The sequence below is a fragment of the Lissotriton vulgaris genome, chromosome 8 (assembly GCF_964263255.1).
Source record: "Lissotriton vulgaris chromosome 8, aLisVul1.2, whole genome shotgun sequence".
Lineage (NCBI taxonomy): Eukaryota > Metazoa > Chordata > Amphibia > Caudata > Salamandridae > Lissotriton > Lissotriton vulgaris.
In genome coordinates this window covers 1,497,075,194-1,497,100,906 of record NC_141696.1, presented here as the reverse complement: position 1 = coordinate 1,497,100,906, position 25,713 = coordinate 1,497,075,194, and the positions used below count along the sequence as shown (strand labels likewise).

General features: G+C 45.5%; 1 protein-coding gene across 2 annotated transcripts in view; it reads left to right on the top strand.

The window, feature by feature from the left end:
* Window positions 1-1,630: 1,630 nt before the first annotated feature.
* NAA50 (N-alpha-acetyltransferase 50, NatE catalytic subunit) overlaps window positions 1,631-25,713 on the top strand; it is a 138,667-nt gene continuing 114,584 nt past the window's right edge. The window contains exon 1 of one of the 2 annotated variants that reach the window (XM_086935579.1): window positions 1,631-1,862. In XM_086935579.1, the coding sequence (XP_086791705.1) occupies window positions 1,855-1,862 (8 nt within the window). In that variant the 5' untranslated portion in view covers window positions 1,631-1,854. The remainder of the gene's footprint in view (window positions 1,863-25,713) is intronic. The other variant, XM_086935580.1, reaches the window with a different exon arrangement.

The window sequence follows — 25,713 nt, the reverse complement described above, 5'->3', positions numbered from 1 at the left end:
GGTTGGACAAATATATATTACATATTTACACAGCATGATCTTCTCACCATTGCTAGGGTTCTTGCTTTCAGCCCGGCCTTCAGGGTGTTGTTGCACTCACAGACGGTGGCCTTGGATCCGAAGAGATCCCCGAGCTGATGATGGCCAGATGTCCTCCACGCATACATAGGGGGGAGCAAGCCAGGCTGTAGTGAATGCACCCTGGGCGGGACAAACCTCCTGGTTGTCCCCCGGCACTGCAGTAGGCATTGGTTGAGCGTTGCAGGCTTGGGGAAGCTGAATCGCAGAGGTGCGCAGTGACTGTCTCCTCACCTCCAATATGGCTGCCCTACTATATACTATTTAGTCCACAGGGAATTCCTCTCAATTCACTGGCCGCTCCCATACAGTCCAGGGCGAGCACGGGCGACACCAGGAGCCAGGTAGCTCGAGCGAACCCCCTAACAGCACCAGAGCATTGCCGCTACACTACCCTGCACAGGTTGGGCACTCCAGTTCTCACTGCAGGTCTTTCGTCATGGGCCCTGTCCAGCACCTCTCTGGAATTCACAACCTCGCTGATTGTTGGAGGCCACCACCACCTCACTACAAGGGTACTTTAGAAAGCAATACACGAGCAACACACAATCGCATACATGCCAATAGACTCGATTCAGGCGGGAGACTACCGAGTTTTCAAGCCAAAAATGGCTTTATTTTAGCTGTCTCTCGCCTGAAATTGCAATTTTTACAATAGAAGCCAATGGGGAATTTTCACTCTCCCGATTTGTTATTTTAAATCTCCCACGTCCCTGTCTTAAAATGTTGGCATGTATGCAATTGCGTCAGTATAACATTCAACATTTAAGCACAGAACAGGTTATACATAATAAAACATATCAGAAAAACCCTTATCTCATGGCTGCTGGAGCAGCAAAGATATAGGGAGGACAATGTGGAAGTGGGAAGGGGGCAGTAGGCCTTATAGGCCTATCAGCCCTGATTGTTGGAAAGGGTGCTGATGTCATAGGCATATCATGGGAAATGAAGTTCAGTTGTGTTTACTGTTAAGTTTACTGTAACATGATTTGCTACAGGGTTTTTGCATTAAAGTAAAAGAAGCATAACCCAAAACCTCTGCTCCTAATAGAATTGTGTGCAGACTCACTGCTTCTTTTAGTATCGGCGAGGGGTAGTAGAAGAGACAGAAAAGGGACAAGTCCTTGTAAACCAAGTCCATGGCTCAGAAAATGTGGCAATGGCGGCCATCTTAGAAATATATCACCTACCGACTTTCGTAGTTTCTTTCACAGAACCCAAGTTACAGATAAAGGCGCTTTGACATTTATCGAGTAGGCATATTTGTTATAGAATTTTTGTTGACATTTGCAGTATACATATTTCCTTTTTGGCGTTTGTTTCATATTATTTTAATTCACCTGATTATGAATGTTATTCAAACTGTTGCGTACCTAGAAAGTTTTCAAAACCAATGGCAGTTATTTATGACAAAATCATGTTTGAGCCTCGCGCTGTGGCAGACGCTCAACTAAAGGTTCCTTTTCCGAGATGGCCGCTGCAGTGAACTATTCTCGGTATGGGTGGAGCTTCGCCGCCTGGGTATCAGGCATTTTTTTTAGGGTTGGCGGTTGGATGGTTGAGGGCGCGCGCGCAGGAGGCGGGCCGGGTGAAAGGTCAGGTGTGTCTGGCTGGAGAGTGAGGAGCGCCATCCACATGTGGAGGGAGAGTGCGGAGGAGGAGGAGGCCTCACCCCGGAGCATTGGCCCAAACAGGCCGTAATCGGTCACCCCCCCGTGCCGCGGTGCTCCGCGGGAGCCTAGTGCCTTCTGGAAGTTTCCCCGAGGGCCCAGCACAATGAAGGGGTGAGTGCTGGGGCATATGGGTGGAGGTGATCGGTGGGTGAGTTCACGCGCTTTGAGGCAAGGTGTCTGCTGGCGGAGTGCCTTGTAGAGCGATACACTGCTCCAGTCTGGTTGGGTAAAGGTGGGAGGGCTTATTTCGTGTGTCTGACGGCGAGACCCCGAGAGTCATAAAAAAACACAAGTACTAAAGCAACATTGTTGGTTTGGCAGGTCTGACTTAATGGATTTCAGATCAGAAGGACTTTACTGACAGAGACTCTGCTCCAAAAAGTGGCACTGCCAGTGTGGATTAGTTCTGCCATAAGATGCCTACTTTTAGTCACACCACTACAGCATTCTTGAGCCATTTTCGACCAATCTAAACTCTTGTTCGAGGAAAAGGACACCACCAGCGAGTGAAGTGACCGGCCTCCAGGGTGAGCCCTGTCCTTGTGTCCCACCCACAGTACATACACGTCAGTATGCCATAAAAGGGCAACCACGGTGTCATATGTCCCTTCTTGTGCCTTCCTTAGCGAACTGTCGCTGTGATTGCAACAAAATATAAATAAAACATAATGTAAACCGGGAGATCTTTCTCCAATGGACGCTAGGCAGTACCTTGTCTTGCCCTTCGAGTACTTCTGCTTAAGTTGTATGGTATGGGTAATTCGAGCCTTACAAATACACACATACTGGATTTGTTTACATGCTAGTATAAAATCGTTTTAACTAGACCACATCTTTAACAAAAACTACAAAATACAAAGAAGCTGAATCATACTGTACAATATTGTATCTAAGGGAGAATTAAAGGGTGCGGGACAAACCACTTCCTTACAGGTTCTGACTCTTACGAGAAACACTTGTCATGACCAGTTCCGCCTTACCCTAAGCTGAATGTGAAAGGTGATGAAAGGTCTCGCATCTTGAGTTGCAGGTTTTACTCACGTCCAGTAGATCAGACTGAGCACCAATCTTTCCTCATTGTAATTGGCAATAAACACACCAGTTTAATTATCGTCTACGTAGATACTTGAATGCTAGAAGTTAACAGACAAAGCTGAGGTAGAGTTGAATGATGTGAACTGGCCAGCTAACTGTCAAGTTTCTTTGGCTCCTTCAGCTAACTATAATATTAAACCATGGTTATATATAAGGCTAGGCCCTACAGTTTATTTATTTTGTAACTGGTGGATTGAGCATAAAGCTCTGCTGTTGCGTCTCTGCTCGTGAGTGTCTTTAAGATGCTATTCATGCCAGAACTAAAAGGAATGTTGCTGAGATGCCGCAATCTGCTTCTCCGTGTAGCATTCCGCACCAACACTGACATTGTGGGAAACTTCGCGTATGATAATCATCTGCTTAAAAAAAAAGTGACAAAGTAATATTTCAAACAGAGATGGCTGCATGTAAGGCCAGTTAGACATTTGTACGTATGACAGTCGCTGGGGAGTGTGTTCTACAATAAACCAATGAGTGAATAACAGGAAAAGTAAAAATAAGATTTTGGAGAGTAAGAACAGCAAGGACAAATGAGCACATGAAATAATGTGCAGCAGAGTGCGCACAGTTGCCAAAGAAAGTAATGTTAAGCATATTTGCATTGTGAGGCTCTTGTGTGGAAAACATTTTTTTGTCTGAGTTGTCTTACAGTTTAAAGAGATGTATTTTTAGTTTAGATTTAAAGTCCTGCAGTGTAGGGGTGGTTCTAAAATGTGACTACTGATTATTCCAGTGATGGCGTCAGAAAAGGTCACTAATTCTAAATCTGGGTGGGGTGCAATGTGGTTTTGTTGTAAGGGTATGATACTGGTTCGCTGATCTAAAATTGCATAGTAACAGATATTTAGAGACTCTGATGACCGAAGTTGATAGGGTACCTGCAGATGGACTCCCCACATGGGCTGCCGCTCTCAGTCTTACTTATCCATGCACATATCATTGGATAAAGTAGTTGGGCAGGAAAAGTTCCCGGACCTGACGTGGTGCCAGTGGACCTATTTAAAACAGATCCCCCACCTATGGGACCAATTTTAACTAATATCCTGAAAAGTGCTGTGAACGGTAGGGTTCCAGAATCATGGAGCTAGACTGTCTTTGTCCCTATTTTTTTTTTTTTTTTTAAATAGGGAACAAATTATCACCAACCTGTTATAGACCAATCTCCCTAATAGATGCTACTGCTAAAACTCAGAGGAGGGTAATCCTGGTGCTCTTAGAAACCTGGACTAAGGAAAACAAGATTAACTCCTGTACATTTTGGGTTTAGATCAGGTATTGGTACCACTGAGCAAACACTAAATCTGCACCTTTATCAGCAAATATGTAAAAGCTAAAGGAGGGGCAGTCCATCTGGACTTTATTGATCTTTCAAGCGTTTTCGACTTGGTCAAAAGGGAAAAATTGTGGGTAATAATGCAGAAGATGTGCTTTCGAATTAGACCTTTTTTCCTTGGTGAAAATTTGCCCTATGATTTAAAGATTGCTGTTTGTTACGGCCCAGATGGGGAAATAATTTCACCAATAGAATCCCGTAGAGGGGTAAGACAGGACTGCATTTTTGCCCCATTTTTGTTTTCATCAGTGGCATAACCGAACATCTATTAAAACACAAAGGCAGCTGTACTAAAGATGGGTAGGCAACTATTACCCAACCTCCTATATGCAAACAATGCGATTCTGCTTGGGCTTACACCCAATAGTTTACAGAATTTTTATTTTTATTTTCACAGAGTTTAGGGAGGGGCTAGAGTTTATGGCGGGGCTAGATCTTAAAATAAATCTTATATTATGACGTGGGTCTACAAACAAAATATCTAAGCCCCTCAGAATTGGGGGGGGCGTGCTTAATAAGGCAAACGTTTTTAATTATCTGTATATTACTTTTAGTTCCAACTGAAGCTGGATAGATAGCACATATTTCTAATGAAATCACAACTGGGTAAAAACAGGCTGTTTTTCATTTCTCAGGTATTTTAAACTACACACAAATGCCAGAGATGATCACTTTATTTCAAACAAAATGTATTTCTGCCACCATGTACGTGTCTGGGGGGTATCAACATGTAGATGTACTACAGGGTGCTGAGAACGGTTTCCCTCGCAGGCTACTGGCATATCCAAAAAGCACTGGAAGTTTTATTTGTCATGAAGATTTGCGCTTTCACTTTGTAGAAAATTGCAGAACAATGTCTTACATTCACCCCAGTACAAAGATCTGGGCCTAAATCCATCGTTAATTTGCACTCCACACCACCCTAGGTCAGACAATGGCTATATGCAAATCAGCCTTGACCCTGTGCCTCATGGGACCAGTCCAGCCCGAACTACCAAGCCATGTCTTTCCCAGACCGGAATCAAGCATCCAAGGACCGGTGGATTTAGGCCCAGATCTTTGTACTGGGGTGAATATAAGACATTGTTCTGCATTCTGTCCATCAACTGTGTTTTTTGCAATTTCACCCCTTTGGTGCCATGTAGTTCGGTGACAAATTATGGCAGCAATCTCATTATATAAGAGCTCTTATATAGCCTCTTGGATTATGCCAGGGCTCATACCACAGTAATGTTTGAATACTATAAACAAAGTGGAATCCACTCTGGTAGTGATCCCTACAATTAGGGTACGTCAACCTCGAGTGCGTCGACATGTTTTGGAGGGTAAAAACTCCTTCTTCAGGACGAGGATATGCACGACTATCCTCACCTTACTCACATGAGATGTAGATGTAAAAGTGAACTCTACAAAAATTAAAATAGGTGAAATGTACCTAATAGTGTTTCTAAGAACAAAGTCTGTTGCGCCCAGTTGGCGTTAATAGAAAAGAACTTATGTACAAAGGCTAGTTGGCCTCATGAGCCTATGCGTGGTATTGGGGGTTCTTCCTTCCTGCTCAGTACAGCAACAGATTCTGCTAGACCTGGTGGGCCGCCTTCCCCTCAACGCGGCTCCGACTGCTGTACTGAGCAGGAAGGAAGAACCCCCCCCCCCCCCAATACCACGCATAGGCTCATGAGGCCAACTAGCCTTTGTCCATAAGTTCTGTTCTATTAACGCCAACTGGGCGCAAAAGACTTTGTTCTTAGAAACCCTATTAGGTACATTTGACCTATTTTAATTTTTGTAGAGTTCACTTTTACATCTACATCTCATGTGAGTAAGGTGAGGATAGTCGTGCATATCCTCGTCCTGAAGAAGTTTTTACACTCCGAAACATGTCGACGCACTCTTGAGGTTGACGTACCCTAATATGCAGTAAACAACCTCACCCTGCACCCTTTTAATGATACCAGCCGAGGGCTTAATAACATTTTTATTTTTACACCTACGAGCCAGGTATCTTTTAATCACCACTCACACTTGTTTACCTCACACACACCAACACATAGTTCACTTTCAGTGCTCCTGCGTAGTCGTGAGTCGCAGCACGCCGCATCCCGTAGAGGGGTGCGAAGACCCCAATGATGAAGCATGACACCAAGGGGCCTGTTGGTGTGTGAGGGGTATTTAAAACAACACTGTGTGCGCCCCACCATTGTAGGGATCACTACCACTACCAGAGTGGATTCCACTTTGTTTATGTAAATTGCCAGGGGAGACCGAATCCACTTTCCCTCTCCCTCCCTCCTCTTGTTGTACTCTTGTGTTTGAATACTAGCAATCCCTTTATTTTGCCACGTTTCTGCAGATCTACATACTGGGACTGAAGGTAGCGGTAAGCAATAGTTCCAGGGTTGGACTGCCCTTTTGAGTCTGTGCAAACCTACTAACTTGCATGTTTTAAGGGTGTTCAGCAACTCTTCTCTATTTTTTCCCCATACTCAGAAATGTTGGAAATTTACTCCTGAGCGCAAGCGTAAACCTTCTTCCAGAGTTGGGGAAACAGTAGTTGGAGGGAAAATGAACTTGCAAACAATCAGGTTTTCACATGCATATTTGCACATGCTAAAATTCTGTTCACAAATATTTTCTAGGTGTACGATTTCTTGCCCTACTGCTGTAAATTCTTGTGAATTTACGAAAGCCATATAGCTGCACTTATTTCAAGGACCTATCACAAGGGTGCACTTTTGAGACTCTTTAAAAATTGGACCACTAATTTAGTCTGGCGTTAACCATGACCTTTTGTGTTTATTAAAATTGTGTCTCTCTCTCTCTCTCTGTATCGGCTGGCTTCACTGTGAGTGATGGCCTTCTGCACCTTTCACAAGGAGCATATCGGCACACAAAGTAGTTTTGTTCAGCACCAATAACTAATGTGGCATTGCGTGCTTTTTTTTTTTTTTTTTTTTTTTAGACCAAAAACAATTTTTGCTTTTGCCAATGTTTGTTGTAATGGTGAGAGCCCGGCAGATCTCACATCAATAAGGTTTTACAAAAACCATGCCAAAACAAGTCACGCATTGCCAAAACTAAAAAGATGACTACCAATTTCAGACCTACTGTCTTTGGCAATACTTGTTTGTTTTTTATGTTTCCCATAATCTTATTGAAACTGGTTACACTGATTTTCCAAAATGAATATTTTTGGTAAATACTAGCATGCATCAACACATTTTACTAAATGATGCTGCAATTCTCTTCCAACCCAACTCCGGCTTGAACCAAATCACATGAGATTCCGTAAACTTCTCAAAACCCACCTCTTCCCGCAATAACCTCTCTCCCCCACCCCTCTGCTTCTATCCTCAGTTGTTTGTTTGCAATCTCAGCGCTGGGACGCTTCCGGGCAGCCATGCGCTATAGAAGTCCCAAATTCATTCTAAGAAATGGTACCTGAAAATGTACAGTAGTTTAGCAAAATGTTTTTTTCCCTATATTCATTATTTTAGGAATATTTTATATTGAAAGCAAAGGATCATTAATCTTGCTTTCAAGCTTCTGCAAATATTTGCATCTAACCAGAGCATTCTGGCAGCATTATGCATAGCCTCTTATTGCTAAACTTTGAAACCATGTGTACACACTTCTATACTGGAACCACTGTCAGTAATGCAGTCAGAATTTACATTTAGTTACAGCGCTCACCCTAATAATAAAGGCTTTAAATTAATGAACCATAAATACAAGTTTGAACAGCATTAACAAATACACAAAAAAATTAACTTCACTGCAGGCATTGCCCTTCCTGACCCTTAATGTGGCACTGCAAAACTGGCAGCCAAAGGGTTTGTGCTGCAGGGGTTGGGCCTACTTGTCCCAAGGACAAAATACACATTAAAACTTGTTGTCCTTGACCCCAAACAATATGTCCTGGGTGTCTGGCTATTGGAATTCCACATCCCTGTAGGGTAAAACATTGAAGGTGAGAGCAGGTTATCTTATGGTTCATGGGCTAAAAGCGTCAGATGGGTGGTATGTATGTGTGATTATGCAGTGGAAATGTGAACATTTATGACCTGGAAAGTGATTTTCTAGGCATTCACGTGGTTAGAGGAGATATTCTATGGGTGTAGGTCAAAGTGTAGTTGTTTTAAAGCAGTTACAGTACGCAGGGACGCTAGGTGGTGCATAACCAAGATGGCTGCACACCAGTAAGGCTCCCGCCATCCTATAGACCCATCCTGAGTCACCTTCAGGGATCTTCTTTAAGTCAAACTGCTGCCGGAACCCCCGGGGGTCCAAAAGACTCGATGTGATTTGTACCAGCGCTGATTGCGGTACGATACAAAGCTGATCATCCCAGTGCCTGAGATCACATTGGCAGCCTGGAGCGGGGAGACAGACCCGCGTGGCACGCAAGACCGCAGGCTGAGGCGGCGACGTGGCCCGCGCCCTGTCACCACTGAAACTCACAGCACTGTCAGCGGCGCTGAATTAACTTTGGGTACCACTTTGGCCAGGACCTGCATTCCCGAGGCGAGCAGTCTGAAATGGGGAGATAAATACTAATCTGCGCTCGTCGCGTCAGACGGCGGATCTCACAAACTATCTTCCCATACCTGGTGAGCTGTAGCTGGAAACCTTAGAAGCTCTACCATCGTGTCGCACCCTTTGCGGATGGTGTGGGTTCAGCGGGAAACTATCAGCTGTTTGCAGTTCGTCGGCCACGCTACTGTCCAGGCGCGTAGGGACTGCGTTTAACATACGTGCATGTCGGTCTCCAAAATGGCAGCGTAGGCCTCAATCCAGCCAGTGCGAGCGGTGAAGCCAGCGCCGCGGCCCTGAAGAGAGGCAACTCTTTGTCCCGCTGCCTCCCCCTGCGGGGGGCGCTGAGAGGACGCCGCCCTTAATGTCCAGGGGGAGCTGTTCACACTACCTGCCAACAGTGCACTTGTGCGAGGAAAGGGGACAGATACTTCATAATCCACCTTCATTTTCCAAAATACACCTTCATTTTCCAAAATACAGGCACTGACCACGCTGTGTGAGGATAAACCCCAGAGCAGAAACCCAGATTAGGCGCTATACGCGCCAAGACAAGATTGTGGGGGAAGTGCAGCAGCAGCCATTTCGGGACAAAATTACGGAGCCTACACTGCTTCGCGTCCCAAGAGTCAGTGATCTCTACACTTCAGTCGTGAGTACCCAACTGCAATACAGAGGGCACGATTGGCAGAACCGACACAAAGTAATCTAAACTCCCCTTCATAGCGCGCAAGCCATCCAAACCCGGCTCTGCAGATCATACGGAATCGGAGGTGGTGGAAAGACTGGAAGGTGCTACTACTCAGTAGGAAAAATAGCCTGACGTCCATTGACACGAAAATGGACACCATGAACGGCTGTGTTTGGTAGTACATAAACTGGATCAGCGCAACCAGAGACTCAAAGAAGTGGAAACCAGGATCTCTGACCTGGAGGATTGAGCCGCATAGAGCGGATCTCGCAAATGGACAAATTCCTCAAGATCATCGCGGATAAAAATGAAGATTTAGAGGTCCGCTGTAAGTGAAATAATGATAATGCTCGTATCCTAGGCCTTGCGGAGACGACAAATACGGGCCGAATGGAGGACTTCATTGAACGACTTCTAGTGAAGCTGTTTGGGAGAGAATCGTTCTCTACCACATGACGATAGAAAGAGCACATAGGTCCCTGAACGCGCGTCCACCTCCAGGAGCACCTCCACGCCCAGTGATAGTCAGATTACTCAACTACCGAAACCGTGACACGGTGCTACGTTTAGCCCGTGAGAAGAAACCAGTCCACCACAAAGACACTACCCTTGCCTTCTACACAGATTTCACGCAACAGGTACAAGAGGCGTGGCACTAGTATGCTGCTTTTAAGAAGAAATTGCAAGCTCAGGATATCCCGTTTTACGATGCTGTATCCAGCGACACTTCGCATCACTCACCGTGGAAAACACTTTTTCCAACCCTCACCAAGCTGAAGATTACCTTAAAAGATGCCGTCAACAGTCCCCTGCAGAGACGACCGCCTGATCACGCTCCAGGTCCCAATCTCCATTGTTGGCTCCGGACTGAAGATGTACCTTACGCACTGTCGAACTGAAGCTTATGTTTACCTGGGCCCCCAGTAGTATGCTTCTTTGACCTTAACCAGCGAACCATTGCGTTCAAAGACTCTAAACAATGGACCGCCCGAGCGCTCTCCTTCCTCCCATAAATGCTTCTAGGCTGACGAAGACATGGTGGCATGTGGATCGGACACAGGAAGGGAGTTGGCATGCTGCCGGCCCCTAGTTATCTGCCCAGTGTGGGTGATCCTCTTTCTCTTGTTATCTGTTAAACTTTAATTTAGTCTGTAGTTGATCAGGGAGGTAAGCTATGCCCGACAAGTTGGGGAAGTTGGTGTGGGAAAGGGGGGTGGAGGAATGTCATGCCCTGTAATGCCTGATTATTGTACTCAGCCTAGCCTTCAACACAATTGTACAATGCCTTACTATTTAAAGGGGGAAATGACTGACACGCCAGGTAAATAACCAGATGCATATACTCTCCTGCAACGTCCAGGCTTTAAATAATCCACGGAAAAGCGACCGGTCATAGGATACTTGGAGAGACACCAAATTCACATAGCCCTTTTGCAAAACACCCATCTAGACCCTGCGACTGCAACTGTGTTTGCCGCTAGATGGGCCTCCCACTGCTGCTTCTCGTCTTATTCCACGTACTCCAGGGGGGTTGCAATCCTTATTAAACGTAATACAGCTTTTGTTCTGGGAGGGACGGACGTTCACCCTCAGGGCTGATATTTACTGATTTGGGCATCACAATAGCAAATTATGGCCCCAATGTAGACTGTCCCCAGAACCCTAACTGTACTATGGAATAAGATCCAGACTCTGGGTTCTGCTTACCTATTAGGAAGGGGGGGGGGAATTTTAACACAATCATGTTCCCAGAGTTGGATAGATCTAACGCTACCACATTACATGACCACTCAAAAACTGCTAGTGTACCATGTGTCCTCCAACTGCCTCCTTGACACGTAGCGATGCACGCATTCCACACAAAAAGAGGGTACGCACTACTCCGCTGTCCACTCTTCATGGTCTAGACTAGATTATTTATTTGTGTCAGTGGGCATGGCACACTGGGTAGATACAGTCACTCACCTGGCACGTACATATTTGGACCACTCGCCCGTTCACTTGGTACTAAAGCTCCCGACGGACCAAGCACCTTATGCCCGGTGGCACTTTAACCCTACGCACCTTCTAGATATGGTCTTCAGGACCGAACTCTAACAAGAAATACAAGATTTATTTACACGCAATGTGGCATTGGTCCCCAGCTTTACTACAGTCTGGGAGGCTTTTAAAGTCGCGACCAGGGGATATTGCATCTCAAAGGGTGGGTGGGATCCTTAAAGACGTATGGAGGAGCTTAGCCGGCTGGAAAAAATATTGGAGCGGAACCTTTCTTCCGCAGGGGGGTATGCGAGTACTGCAGAACGAGAATGCAAATTTAGGCGTAAATATCATGGCACAAGTGTATGGAGAGGGGGATCGCCCAGGGAAGGTTTTAGCAAACCTAGTTCGCCCACCCAAGTTCTCTAACTATATAGCTGAAATACGGGACTCGGACGGGGAAATCCATAGAAACTTCCCAAACCGAATGCGTACATTTGTGCAGTTCTACAAAGCTTAATACACCTTTCAAAGAGGGTAACCACTTGACATCCCTCCCTCAATATTTTGAGGAAACTGCCTTAGCGTGACTCAGCGACACTCAACAGGAATTTCTAAGCACCGAATTGGATTAGACTAAATCACTACAGCCATAATGCAAATAAGGTCAGGGCGCACACCAGGGTCGGACGGCCTTCCTATAGAATTTTACAAGACATACTTGAAGCAACTGGCCCTCATACTAAAAGAGGTCTTTTATGAAGCCAGGGTGGAGGGGTGTCTTCCGAAAACCATGAGGGGCCCAGATAGTCTCGCTACTTAAACCAGATAATTCCCCAATCCATTGCGAATCCTATCACCCCCCCCACCCCCCCTTCCGCTTTTGAGCTGTGATACTAAAATACTGGCGAAGGTTCTCTCTAACCGGCTTACCCTCCTGATGGTTCTGCAGGATCAATCTGGGTTCATCCCTAATTGTGCGACATCCCACAACCTCCTAACGCTCCTGCCAGTGCTACAGGACATAGATCCCACAAATTCCGCAGTAGAGGTTTTCCTCGATGCCACCAAGGCATTCGATTCAGTGGAGTGGGACTATCTCCTCTGCACCCTGCGATATATGGGAATGCCCTCTGCTTTTCTGGGTTGGGTGGAGTTGTTGTATACACAAACGATTGCTACTGCGCTTCTAAATGGCACCCAATCTGCTAGTTTCTCCTTCTCGAGAGGCACACGGCAGGGTTGCCCCCTCTTCCCCCATTTTGTTTGCCCTAGCAATTGAACCCCTGGCCGCGAATATTAGACAACACCACAAACAACGGGAGTTGGTCTATCCCTCCAGGCAGCTTCTAGTCTTGCTATACGCGAACAATGTTACACTATACATCAAGAACCCACAGGACAATCTTAATCCTATTTTGTGAGAAATCACAAAATTTGTGGTCATCTCCGGCATAAACTTAAATTGGGCCAAGTTGTCCGGCAGTATTCCCACTTACTGGTGCGACTAAGCCTCACCAGTTAGAGTACCCATTAGTCTGGGAATGTGATGAAGATAAATATCTGGGAATCGGAGTCACTAGAGATAAAGAAGAGCTGATGTGCAATAACTACGGAGTCATAATGGCCAAAGTAACAGACGCCCTCACCTGGTGGATATCCTTACCCCTCTCAATGGCCGGGAGGATTTCATTAGTTAAAATGACTCTTACCCAAATTTTATACCTTTTTACTAATATTCCATACAATCCTGGGAGTTGTTTTTTTTAAGACGCTAAAAAAGCAAGTCACTCTGCTAATCGGGCCGGGAGGGGGGGGGGGGGGGGGGGGGGCAGACAAGCGAGGCCGAGCTTAAACACGCTGATGCTGCCATACATAATAGGGGGGCGTTTGAAGTCCCCAATTTTGAATTCTATTACTACTGTGCCAAGGCACATTTTGCTATGTACTGGTTTCACCCGCCTCCGTTCATGCCGCATTTGGCAGTTGAAGGTGGTCCCATGGCCCCTACATCCCCTTCAGGTTACCTCTTCACCTCAGAAGGGGACTGCGAACGGGACCCGTCCACGGTCGATTGCACAAACATGGCCTGGAGGAAGATAGCAGCCAAATTGAATGACCCAATGTTGTACTCCCTTAAGATGCCCTTGGTGTATCACCCATTCCCGCAGGTTACCTACGAGGGGCAATGTCGCCGTATGTTAGATGCTCATGTACACCACATGGGAGGATCTTTACATAAGAGGCACCTTCTGAACTAGAGAATCGCTTTTTGGCGCTCATGCTCCTACTAATATGAACCTCTTTATGTACATTAGGCTCAGGCAGAGCATGAGAGCTGCCACACTGTTGTATTCCTCAGAGCCACCCACACTACCACGGCTACACGCACTTCTACAAACGGAACCCCCGGGACCTGTCACCTCGCTCTTATACAAACCTATACAAAATGCCCCGCTATCTTTCACCCCACTTGCCTGAGCGGAATGGGACAAAGACCGTGACATACCCTTAACAGATGACCAGTGGGAATTCGGCTGTAAACAGACAGAAGCCCTTACTGCTAGTAGTCGATTGAGGGTCATTCAATATAAATTTTTACACAGACTATACTATACCCGAGCTAAACTCTACAAGTTCAGGCTACGTGAGGAGGATAGATGTGGGAGATGCGGGGAGAGGCGGATTTTTACCACTTGGCATGGCAATGCCCGCATATATACGACTACTGGCTACAGGTGTTCGAGGGCATGTCACGTATGCTAGACCTACTGCTTCAACCGGACCATGTAGTGGCGCTGCTGGGTTGCACACAAGACATAGTTACTATGCACAGAAAGTTCCTGGCATTGAGATTCCTCATAGCCAAATGCAGAGTGGCTTGCAAATGGGGACTGGGTTGAGCCCCTAAATTCAAGGAATGGATACAGGACCTGACTACCTGACGGGAACAAACGCTGTTACGCCGAGTTGCTTCCTTTAAGTCCCGCCCAAAAGACATTTGGAACCCACTAACCACATATCTCCTTTCTCAGGAGGAAACCACAGTGACGACCCAGGAGGTAGGGAGAGCTGGTTCATGCCTTTAGGGGTGATGCATCATGCACTCTTTCTATCCAACCCCGGGCCCCCAATGGGGGTGAGAGGGAGGCACAAAATTTGAGAGGTGGGCTCTCGAGGAAGTGTCGAGATAACAAACTGGGTGTTGGGGAAAGGGTTCCCGGGCCCTTCAGGCTGAACTACCATATGACCTGTTCCCCGGTGCTTAGATGTTGTTCCTCTAGAACAGAGGTCTTCAATCTTTGGGGCGCGAACCCCAGGGGGGCCCTGAAGCCCTGGAAAGTGGGTCGCGCATTTCCAGGCCTCACTTCTACCTGGAATTTAAAACCTGCTCTTTTTGAAAACCGGGATGCAACGTTAAAATGCTACAGCTGAAGTAAATTGTCTCCTGTGCTGTGAACCAAGAGGCTGGGCTGGGCCTGAAACAATCCTTCGTGCCAGGGTGCCTGCTTACCTGAATCAAATGCAAATGTGTATTTTGAGGTAATCTACTAATTTAAATGGTGATTGGGAGTGGTTCTGGCTTTAATTGCTTTGTGATGGCAAAGATATTTTTTTTAGTGGTAGCAAGAAGAGTTAGCAAGTGGCCTGTGAAGTGCATGTTTTTAACTGCTTAGTACCTCTGAGGAGGTGTTAAAGGGACAGTTATGCAAAAAAATTAATATATTACTTGTGGTCTGGTATTACTAAAATCTACACTTTGGAAGCTCCAATATATCTTAAAACTATTTGCACAGTTTGTAGCAGTCTACCTTATAATGTGTGTAAAACAAGAATAAAATGACTTTCACTTTCACTTTGCTTTCTGTCACAGTCTGTGACCTCGTAGTACTAAAATTCCACAAGTCAGTGTTCCCCACTGCACCAACCAAATTTAGGGGCAGATTTACAAGGAACTGACACATCTGCATAGATGCGTCAGTTTCCTTGCACCAGTGCCTAATGTCCTTGCACTACCATTGATGCTCTGTATTTACAATACAGTGCTCCATGGCACAAAGATTAACAGATGCGTCAGAAGTACTGACGCATCTGTTGGCACAAAAGTGACGCATCACTGGAATTGCTCATAAAAGTGACGCAACTCCAGGAATGTGCCACAACAGATAGGTGAGTCTCACACACATCATCCATTACCCCTGGTCTGAGCAGGCATAGGGATTTTGAAGCAGTGAAGGCATATAGCGTCGCAGTGAAATGTTGTAAATTTCACTGCGTTAGTTCTACATGGCTTTTTGCGTGGGAACGCCTAGCCTGCATACATTATACCTGGTACAGGTATAATGTGATGCAGGGCTTTACAACGTGACGCGTCTCCCTAGATGCGCAACATTGTAAATTGCCAAATTGATTGCACCACCGTTGTGTCTAAAAAGGTGATGTAATTGTGGCGCAAGAAGGCGCTTGGGGCTTGTAAATCTGCCCCAAAATTCTGTGGCTCTCTGGATACAGACACAGACCTCTGCAGTGCATTAACTAATAGAGGTTGCCTAATGTACTACAGTGCATTTGCTACTGAGCAACAACTTTTAAAATTTATTTTTCATTTAAGCTAGCCATAATTGTATATGTAGCTACCTGATGGTGAAAGACCTAAAAAAACTAGCAAAATATTTGGGGGTTGATTTGTGAGAGGTTTGAGCCGCCGGAGCATAATTTCTTTCAAGCTCCGGCAGCACAAGCCTCGCAATCGTATCTATGAGGTTGTGCAAAGTCACCCTGCATGCATGGCTGTGAGTGCACTCATACATATGGAGTAAGATAAAGCAGCATGAGTCGCTGCCTAGCCTTAGTCTGTCAAGTAGGAGTTCCATGGGCGTTGAGGTGGTTTTCCCATTCAACACCCATGGTTTTTAACACTGCCCCAGATTTACCAAACCATGTACACCTGGGGCAGCGCCAAAACCTTACTCTTCCCCACAGCAGGCGTGAAGAGGAGATATGTTTTCATGTCGCCTCTTTTTAGGTCTCGCGCTTGCGATGCATATGGCATAGCCATATGCCATCGCGCAGGCGCAATACTATTGCTGCCGGGTCTGCTTCCCAGGAGACAGGAGATGTCACGCGCACGCTCTGGAAAGCGATCGGCGCCGGCCGCGCACTTGTTTCCCAATCTCCTGTCTCTCTGGTTTTGGTAAGAGGTTTGATTTGATCACGTAGTACACCGTACAAGACAGACTCGATGTAACAGGGCCATATTAGGGAAACTTATCAGTGGTGCAATAGCGGACGAACAGGTACACGATTGTTCCTGCTTGCGCACTAGCAACCGGGAGAATATTGCCCACAGTGAATTCAAGGATGTTTGCTTAGTTTACATAAGAAAGTGGAGGCATGCTATTTTCATAAATGTGAAAAATGGGGCTAGACTTTTGGTCAAATCAGTTTGTTTTTATTTCACAAGTGGCAAAACAAGATGTATAACTAGAAGGTGCTATTTTTATGTTCTCTTTTTTTTTGTCGTGAAACATTTTCTTTGTTAAAATCGCCAGTATTAATTGATTTAAAAGTTGTGCATGTTTTTTAGGTACTTTATACAATTCGTGGCTGTTTGCCTTGGGACATGCATCTTTCTGTAACATGCATTGGAGTGAAATCTGTTTGCCCTGTTTAGGGTTACAAAAAATGCCAAAAATTATGCTAAAGGGTTTGCTCTCCTTGGTGCTCCAGTGCAAACGTTTCTAATTTGGTATTATGAAAGGCTACCCACATAAATTAATATAGTTTAATAACTACAAAGAGAAAAATCGGCTCCTTCATCCATGCTTTCCAAAAAACGAAAGTTAATAAAAGCATCTAGGGTTTACCTGAGAAATAACAGGAATTAAACCGTAAAATGAGTTGGCTTCCCTAATTGTGCACCCAAATTGTCTGAAACTTTGCCTCTGCAATGAAAATGTAAACTCATGTACATTTACGTGATTCTGTGCATAATGACTTAAAATGATATGAATATGGTAGTCACATATTTTTGTTACGAGGGCTGACTGACATCTCCCAAATGTAAAACTACATTCTTTCTAACAATTATTCCTGGACGCCAACACTGAATGTCAGAGATTGCACAGCATACCAATTTAAGATTAGGTTTATGCGAAATGTAAATCATGTCTAATTAATTTCGGCAATTTTACATTACGCTTCTTACGCGGAATTCTAGAAATCACACTGGTATGCCACTTTGTGCAATTAAATGCAATTTGCAGTAATAAATAATGCACAAAAACAACACAACGTGTGTGGCTTTTGGAAAAATGCATCCTTGTGCCAAAACTGACTCGAGGACTCGTTTCACCCTAAAAATGTAGCTTGAAATATTGGATTTGCATTTTGCATAATCTTGCTGAAGTTTGCATAATTAAGTGTAAGCAAATTACGTGAATTTCACACACACCTTATCTATGATAGCCTCAAACTGCAAAATTATTGCAACAGGCAACTGAGTTGTATGTTCCACAAATTGCAACACAGCAGCTGTCAGAACAGACGTCCGTGATTTTGGGTCGGCAACTCTTTGGAAGACCCTTTAGGTGGTCACAAAAAGCAGACCAATGGTGAAAATCATTCACAAAAGCATTTCATAAGCAAAATATTTGGCTCGGCACTATTGCTTTTAAATTATAAGTTCATTGTTAAGTTGCTGCCTTCACAGAAGCTCTCAAAATGCTTTCAAATCCGTTTTAGCTTATTTTCAGTTGAGCAGATTTACCAAATGCACGTAAACCAGTACAGGAACTGTGCATCCCCTGGTTATAGGCATAAGATAGAACCTTGAGCCCCCCCCCCACCCCTAGGTCATAGGTATTCTGGCAAACCCCAAAGTGTTGCTAAGCATCCCCCCCCCCCCCGATCCAGCCATACTGTCTAACCTAGTTTGTTAAAAGAGGAGTTTCCCTAGTTGTTGGCACAATGCAGAATCCCGCTTCTTAAGTGGGGAGTTCCCGTGGTTATGGGCATACTGTTGAAACGATTTGTTCAGAGAGGAGCTTCCCCACTCATGGGCACACTGTTTTGAAGAGAAGAGTTCCCCCTGTTCTGGGCATACTGTTGAAGCATGTTAACACCTTGGCTGCGTCGAACGTTCAGCTCCAGTGCTGAACATTCGAAAAACCGGTGGGGCAGCGACTGCCGCCCGATGTGCGCAGCACTACCAAGGTAGTGCACGCGACGACCGTTGACCGACGGCAGCAGCCAAGGGGTTAAGAGGGAAGTTCCCATAGCTATGGGCATACTGTTGAATCCTGTTTGTTAGGAAAGGCATTTCCCCTGGATATGGAAATACTGTTGAACCCTGATTAAGAGAAGAGCTTCCCAGGATTCGGCATAAAGTTGAAACCCATTTTCTAAGAGTTCCCTAGGTTTTGTGCATTCTGTCAAACCCTGTTTTCGAGAGGAATTCCCAGCCTACCCCCGGTTAAGGGCAGCATGCCGAACCCAGTTTAAGAGAAGAGATCCCTTGGTTATTGGCAAACTGTTGAACCCGGTTTATTAAGAGGGAAGTTCCCCAGGCTATGTACATGTAGTCAACCCCCATTTAAGAGAAGAGTTCCGTCGATTAAGAGTATACTGTCAAACCTGCTTGTTAACCTTTTAAAGTGAGGCTAGCAGCCGCACTACCTCCCCAGTGTGGGTGTCGGCCTTTGGCCGAAACTGGGAGGTACCTAATGGCCCCTGTCGTGCTCTGCACCAGAGGAAGTCCTTTATTTATTTATTTTTCATCAGGCTGCTTCCAGAGCAGGAGCGGATCAAACCGAGGTCAATGGGAGTCCCTCACACAAGTCAAGTCAAAAAATTTATATAGCGCGCTACATACCCAGAGGGTCTCAAGGCGCTTGAAGAGGGTGGGGACTTACTTGTCAAATATCCACGTTTTAAGTTGCTTTCTGAATGCTAGGTGGTTCTGAGTAAGGCGAAGGTGAGTGGGAAGTGAGTTCCAGGTTTTAGCTGCCAGGTAGGAGAAGGATCTACCTCCCATGGTGGTTTTGTTGATGCGAGGTACAGTGGCCAGGGCCTGGTTGGAGGATCGTAGCTGGCGGGGGGGGGTGTAGAAGGACAGTCGTGTGTTGAGGCATTCGGGTCCGATTTCGTAGAGTGCTTTGTGAGCGTGGGTTAGGAGCCGGAAAGTAATCCTCTTATTGACGGGGAGCCAGTGGAGGCTTTTCAGGTGGCCGGAGATGTGTTCTTTACGCAGGATGTCTAATATGAGCCTGGCTGAAGCGTTCTGGATGCGTTGGAGTTTTTTCTGGAGTTTTGCGGTAGTACCGGCGTAGAGGGTGTTTCCGTAGTCCAGTCGGCTCGTGACCAGAGCGTGGGTGACTGTTTTTCTGGTTTCGGTGGGGATCCAGCGGAATGTTTTTTTGAGCATGCGAAGAATGTTGAAGCAAGATGAAGAAACGGCGTTGACTTGTCTGTTCATCGAGAGTGAGGAATCCAGAATGACGCCCAGGTTCCGAGCGTGGTCCGTCGGGATGGGTGCTTTTCCAAGGGCCTCTGGCCACCAAGAGTCATCCCAGGCGGAGGGGGAGGTGCCTAGGATGAGGACTTCTGTTTTGTCTGAGTTCAGTTTTAAACGGCTGTGCTTCATCCATTCGGCTACTTCTTTCATTCCTTCATGCAGGTTGGTTTTGGCAGTGTTAGGGTCTCTATTGAGTGATAGGATCAGTTGAGTGTCGTCGGCGTAGGAGATGATGTTGAGGTTGTGTTGGCGTGCGATGATCGCGAGGGGGCTCATGTATACGTTGAAGAGGGTGGGGCTGAGTGAAGATCCTTGTGGTACGCCGCAGATGACTTCAGTGGCCTCGGACTTGAATGGTGGAAGGCGGACTCTCTGGGTTCTTCCGGTGAGGAACGAGGTGATCCATTCCAGTGCTTTTCCTTGGATTCCGATGTTTCTGAGGCGTTGTAAAAGGGTGCTATGACAGACCGTGTCGAAGGCTGCGGAGAGGTCGAGGAGGATGAGGGCGACTGTGTCTCCATTGTCCAGTAAAGTTCGAATGTCGTCTGTAGCTGCGATGAGGGCGGTTTCAGTGCTGTGCTTGGCTCGGAAGCCGGATTGTGAGGAGTCGAGGGATTTGTTGGTTTCGAGGAATGCGGCGAGCTGGTTGTTGACCGCTTTCTCAATGACTTTGGCCGGGAATGGAAGGAGTGAGATAGGGCGGTAGTTTTTGAGTTCGGTGGGGTCCGCTGTGGGTTTTTTCAGAAGGGCGCTGAGTTCGGCGTGTTTCCAGCTTTCCGGGAAGGTTGCGGAGTTGAGGGAGCAGTTGATGACGTCTTGAAGGTGTGGTGCTATGATGGAGTCTGCTTTGTTGAAGATGTGGTGTGGGCATGGGTCAGTGGGGGATCCTGAGTGGATAGAGTTCATCAGACGGAGGGTGTCTTCAGTGGAGATTGGCTTCCAGTCATTGAGGATATTCAGGGGGGGTGGGGGTTCTGCAGGGGGTTGGGTGGGTTGGTCTTTGGGTCGGTTGTCGAAGCTGTTGTGGATGTCTGCAATTTTGTTGTGGAAGAATGAGGCTAGGGAGTCGCAGAGGGCTTGAGAGGGGGTGATGTCGTTGGAGTTGGCTGAGGGGTTGGTGAATTCCTTGACGATGTTGAATAATTCCTTGCTGTTGTGGGCGTTGTTATCTAGTCGGTCCTTGAAAGCGGCTTTCTTGGCATTCCGGATCAGTTGGTGGTGTATGCGGGTGGCGTTTTTGAAGGCGTCCTTGGTGCTGGTGGTTGGGTCTTTTTTCCAGGCCTTCTCGAGGGAGCAACAGAGTTTCTTGGATTTCTTGAGATCATCTTTGAACCAGGAGGCCTTCTTGCTGCCTAGTTTGATTTGTCGTTTTTTCAGTGGTGCTAGGATGTCGGCGCTGTTGGATAACCATTGGGTGAGGTTGGTGGCTGCTTGGTCTGGGTTAGAGGAGTGGGCTGGGGGGTTTTGAAGAAGCGATGAGGAGATCTGGTCGATGGTGATTTTGTTCCAGTTTCTTTGCAGAGTGGGTTGGGGGTGGTTGTTGGATGTGGGCTTGTTGTAGGTAAAGTGAACGCAGCTGTGGTCAGTCCAGAGGAGAGCTGTGGTGTGGCTGAAGGAGACATGTTTGCTGGAGGTGAAGATAGGGTCGAGTGTGTGACCTGCGATGTGGGTGGGGGTAGTGACAAGTTGTTTAAAAAACGAGGTTGGCGAGGTTGTCCAAAAGGGTGGTTGTGTTGCGGTCGTTGTTCTTTTCAAGGTGAAAGTTGAGGTCTCCCAAAAGGATGTAATCCTCGGAGGGGAGCGCGTGTGGAGTGATGAAGTCCGTGATGTCATTACTGTTGCAGGCACTAGGCCCAGCCACACAAGTGATGTAATGTTTTTATCAGCACAAGTGTGGCAATGCTGGGTGGTAGGAATGTTGTAGATTCCTGTGGATTACAGAAGTTTCCCTCACAGAAATGTAGGGAAAATGCGTGATTTCAGGAAAAGTTTGAAGTTTGCATGGCGTTGTAGGCAAAAACCCTCATGGAATCCACCCAAGGCACACCACCCTGGACTCCACTAGCTGTCTACTTTAAAAAAATGTGCAGGTTTGCTATGTTTCATTAGGTGCCGCCTGAGTTAGGGCCCAAAATCACAGCTACCCACTTTGCAAAAAATGGGTCGGCTTTGAAATGAAAAATGTGATATATCCATGTTGCGTTTTGGACCTTTTCTTGTCGCGGCACTAGGCCTACCCACAAAAGTGAGGTACCAGTTTAATCAGAAGAGAATTAGGGAAATTCTGGGTGGACGAAAGTTTGTGGCTCCCCACAGTTTCCAGAACTTTCCATCACAGAAATGTGAAGAAAATCTGGTTTTTTTTTTTTTTTTTTTTAGAAAAAGCTTGAGATTTGCAAGGATTCTGGGTAAAACAACCTTGTGTGACCCATAAAAGTCACCCCATCCTGGATTCCCCTACGTGTCTAGTTTTAAAAAATGTCAGGTTTGCTAGGTTTCCTTTGGTGCCGGCTGAGCTTGGAACTAAAATCCACAGCTAACCATTTTGCAAAAAACTGATCAGTTTGGAGTAGAAAAATGTGATGTATCTGTGTTGCGTTTTGGACTACTTCCTGTCTTAGCCACTAAGCCTACCCACACAAGTGAGGTACCATTTTTAACAAACAACATGCTGGTGCATAGAATAGTTGAATATTTGTTATTACCAATTGGATTTAGCTGCATTTGTGCCTTCCAACTGTAAGCCAGTGTGTAAGAAAGAAGATATTTTGAAAAATACCCTCTAAATCATATGCTTGTACGGGTACCCACAAATTCAGAGATGTACAAATAACCACTTCTCCTAAATGCCATATCTTGTGCCCATTTCAGAAATACATTGGTTACCTTGACACCTATTTTTCACTCTACATATTTCACTCTATGAATTGGTCTGTACTCAGTAGACAATGAAAAACCATTGCACCGTGCAGCTTAGTTGATGACTCTGGGTACCTCGGGTTCTTGGAGAACCTGTAATCCCTATATATCCCCACAACCAAAGGTATCCAGCAAACATAATGGTACATTACTTTTGTAAATTGGCCATAGTGAAAAAAAGATATGGATGAAAACATTGTCACAAATGGTTTTTCCCTACTCATTTTCAATATTTCTTTATTTCAACAGTTTCTTTTTGGAAACCTGCAGCGCCCCCTTGCTGAATTTGGAATGTCATCAACTTTTCAGAAATATATATAGGTTTCCTAGATCACCCATAAGTTTTACAGTGGTTTCCACCACAAACTGGAAGTAGGTTGAAAGCACAAAAAATAGGCTTCCTCTAAATTCAGCTCTGCATGTTCCTGAAAGCTGGGAAGATGGTGTATTTAGCACAGCAAACCGTTAGTTGATGTAATATGTGTCACATTTGCGAAAGTTTAAGCTATTGAAATTGTAAATGACCATGCTATTAATGTATCTATTTTCATAACCAACACATAAATAAAAAAATTGTAATTTACAATGCCAATAGCTCAAACTTTCCTAATGCGAGACCTATTGCATTGCAAATGCTTGTTTGTTCCTCTTTCCATAGAAAGAGGAAAACCCCTCTCGGTGCACCTTCCTGCACAGAAACAATCCTGGTTACACGCAGCAATTTGTGCGACCACGCAGGGGAAAGGACAGGAATGCACCTTATTTCATAAATAGGATGCATTCCAGCCCTTTCACATTGGCGTAGGCCAGTGCAGCAAGAAGACTTGCGGCGCTGCCCTAGGCAAATTCCTTATAAATGAGGCCTTTTGATTTTAGCCACACCTTTGAACACGTACCCACACTCACTGATCTTTCATTTGATAAACACTGTTTAATAATATTTCCCCACTGTAAAAATGATTTGCTGTGGGAATTTGGGGCTTACATGGTCGTCGTTCTTTGTCCATGATGAGGAGTACCTAGTTCTAGAAATTTTTATCAGAATAGACATTAATTTAAAAAAAGTTACAGTACGCACACTGCAGTGGAGCAAATTAGAGTAGAGCTAACTGTAGTAGAGCAGATGGTGAGGAGATGCAAGCTTGTTTTGTAACCGAATTTGAAATGGACTTGATACTTAGGTACCTGCTATTGTGGCAAGACATCGTGGTTTATCCTTGTACTACTAACCCATTGTTCAAGCTCTCTCAGTCCTCCAAATAGTATGCATGACCTCCAAAGCTGACCACAACACTACTAGATAGTACCTGCCAAACATACGTAAAAGTAGAACTTATGATCTCTGCAGTAAACAAATATCTGCTTTGCATAAAGCTAACCAATCTTCAACCAAACTGGGTGAACTACCGAGATCTGAAATTCTGCCACCTAATGCGAGACTGGTCCTATATTTTTCACAATGCCGAAGCTTTTTTAGTAGGGAATCACTTAAGCAAAATAGCTTTTTGTTCTGGGGGTTCTTAAAAGGCTCATTTCCACTCACAAATAGCTCATCCAGTCCAGGTTTAGTTCGATCATATTCTGTATCTTGTACTTCTGCATTTATAATGGAATGACCAGCACTACCAATACCAGAATGAGAAGAAAAGGTCTGGAATGCGTGAGCTGATCATGCACGGACTCTATGCTTAGGTGTGGGAAATAAAATCTTCCATTTGACTGCATTAGTTCGAAAAATCTAGAGTCCTGATTGTTGCAATATGAAATTATATTACAAGCAGGTTTAGTTTTCTTATAATATAGGAGAGATTTTCCGAAAATCGTTTTTGCAGTTCTTATGCGATTCACAGCTAGCATGTGTATGTGTAATTTTTCAGATCAGTGTGCTTAACCCTTTCTATGCTGATGACGGAACCGCTCCGTCATCAGCTGCGGTGGCGCTGTGCTGATGACTGAGCGGTTCCGTCATGGCCCTGCCGCTGCGCCTGCGCGGCGCTGATTTCGCACCTTCGCGGCGCGTTCTATTGAGCGGGCAGGGCCATGACTGAACCGCTCCGTCATGAGCACAGCCCAACCGCGGCTGATGACGGAGCTATTCCGTCACCAGCATGCCGCCGCCCCGCCCCCTTAGCACTGCGGTGGAATAGCCGCAGCAGCGATGTGGTTAATATGGACTCCCAGTAGGATAAGCATGCCTTAATGTTCTTATAGAAATACAGTTGAAACAGTTTACATTCTGCAACTTGCATCCATGTACTTAAACACAACCAGGACCGTCCCATGTGCCGAGAAAATACTTTTCTGTATGCATGCATGTGAGTGTTGTAGCCACTGATAACTTGGTCATTCTTAAAGTGTTGTCTATCCGTGGCTTAATGCAGATCCTAGCAGGTGGTTGGTAATGTTTCATATTATCTGCAGCTACTGCCCAATTGTGGCATACTGTTCACCTTTGCACAGTGGTGGCTAATCGTAGAATATTCTGGCCATTCACATCACTCCAATTACTGGCAGTATGGTAGTCATTTTTAGCTCGTTGTTGGCACCCATTGCAGAGTGGTAACCTACAGTAGCATACTGTTCTCGCTGGCACAATGATAGTAATCTGTGTTGTATTGTCATCCCTAGTATTGTGGCAGTTCTAATAGTAGAATGGTATTTTTGCCATATTGTGGACACCGATTGGACAATACATTCCTGACATCTTGTGGCTGTCCATGGCACCGCGCCTGCTATCATTCTGTCTGCTGTGCAAACAACTGATGCACGGAATGCTGAATAAATCATACATTTACCCCCAGTCAAGAGTTCTGGGTTAAATCCATCGTTCTTTTGCTCACCATGCCACCCCAGTTTAGACCAAGCCATATACAAATCAGTCTTGACATTGTGCCTC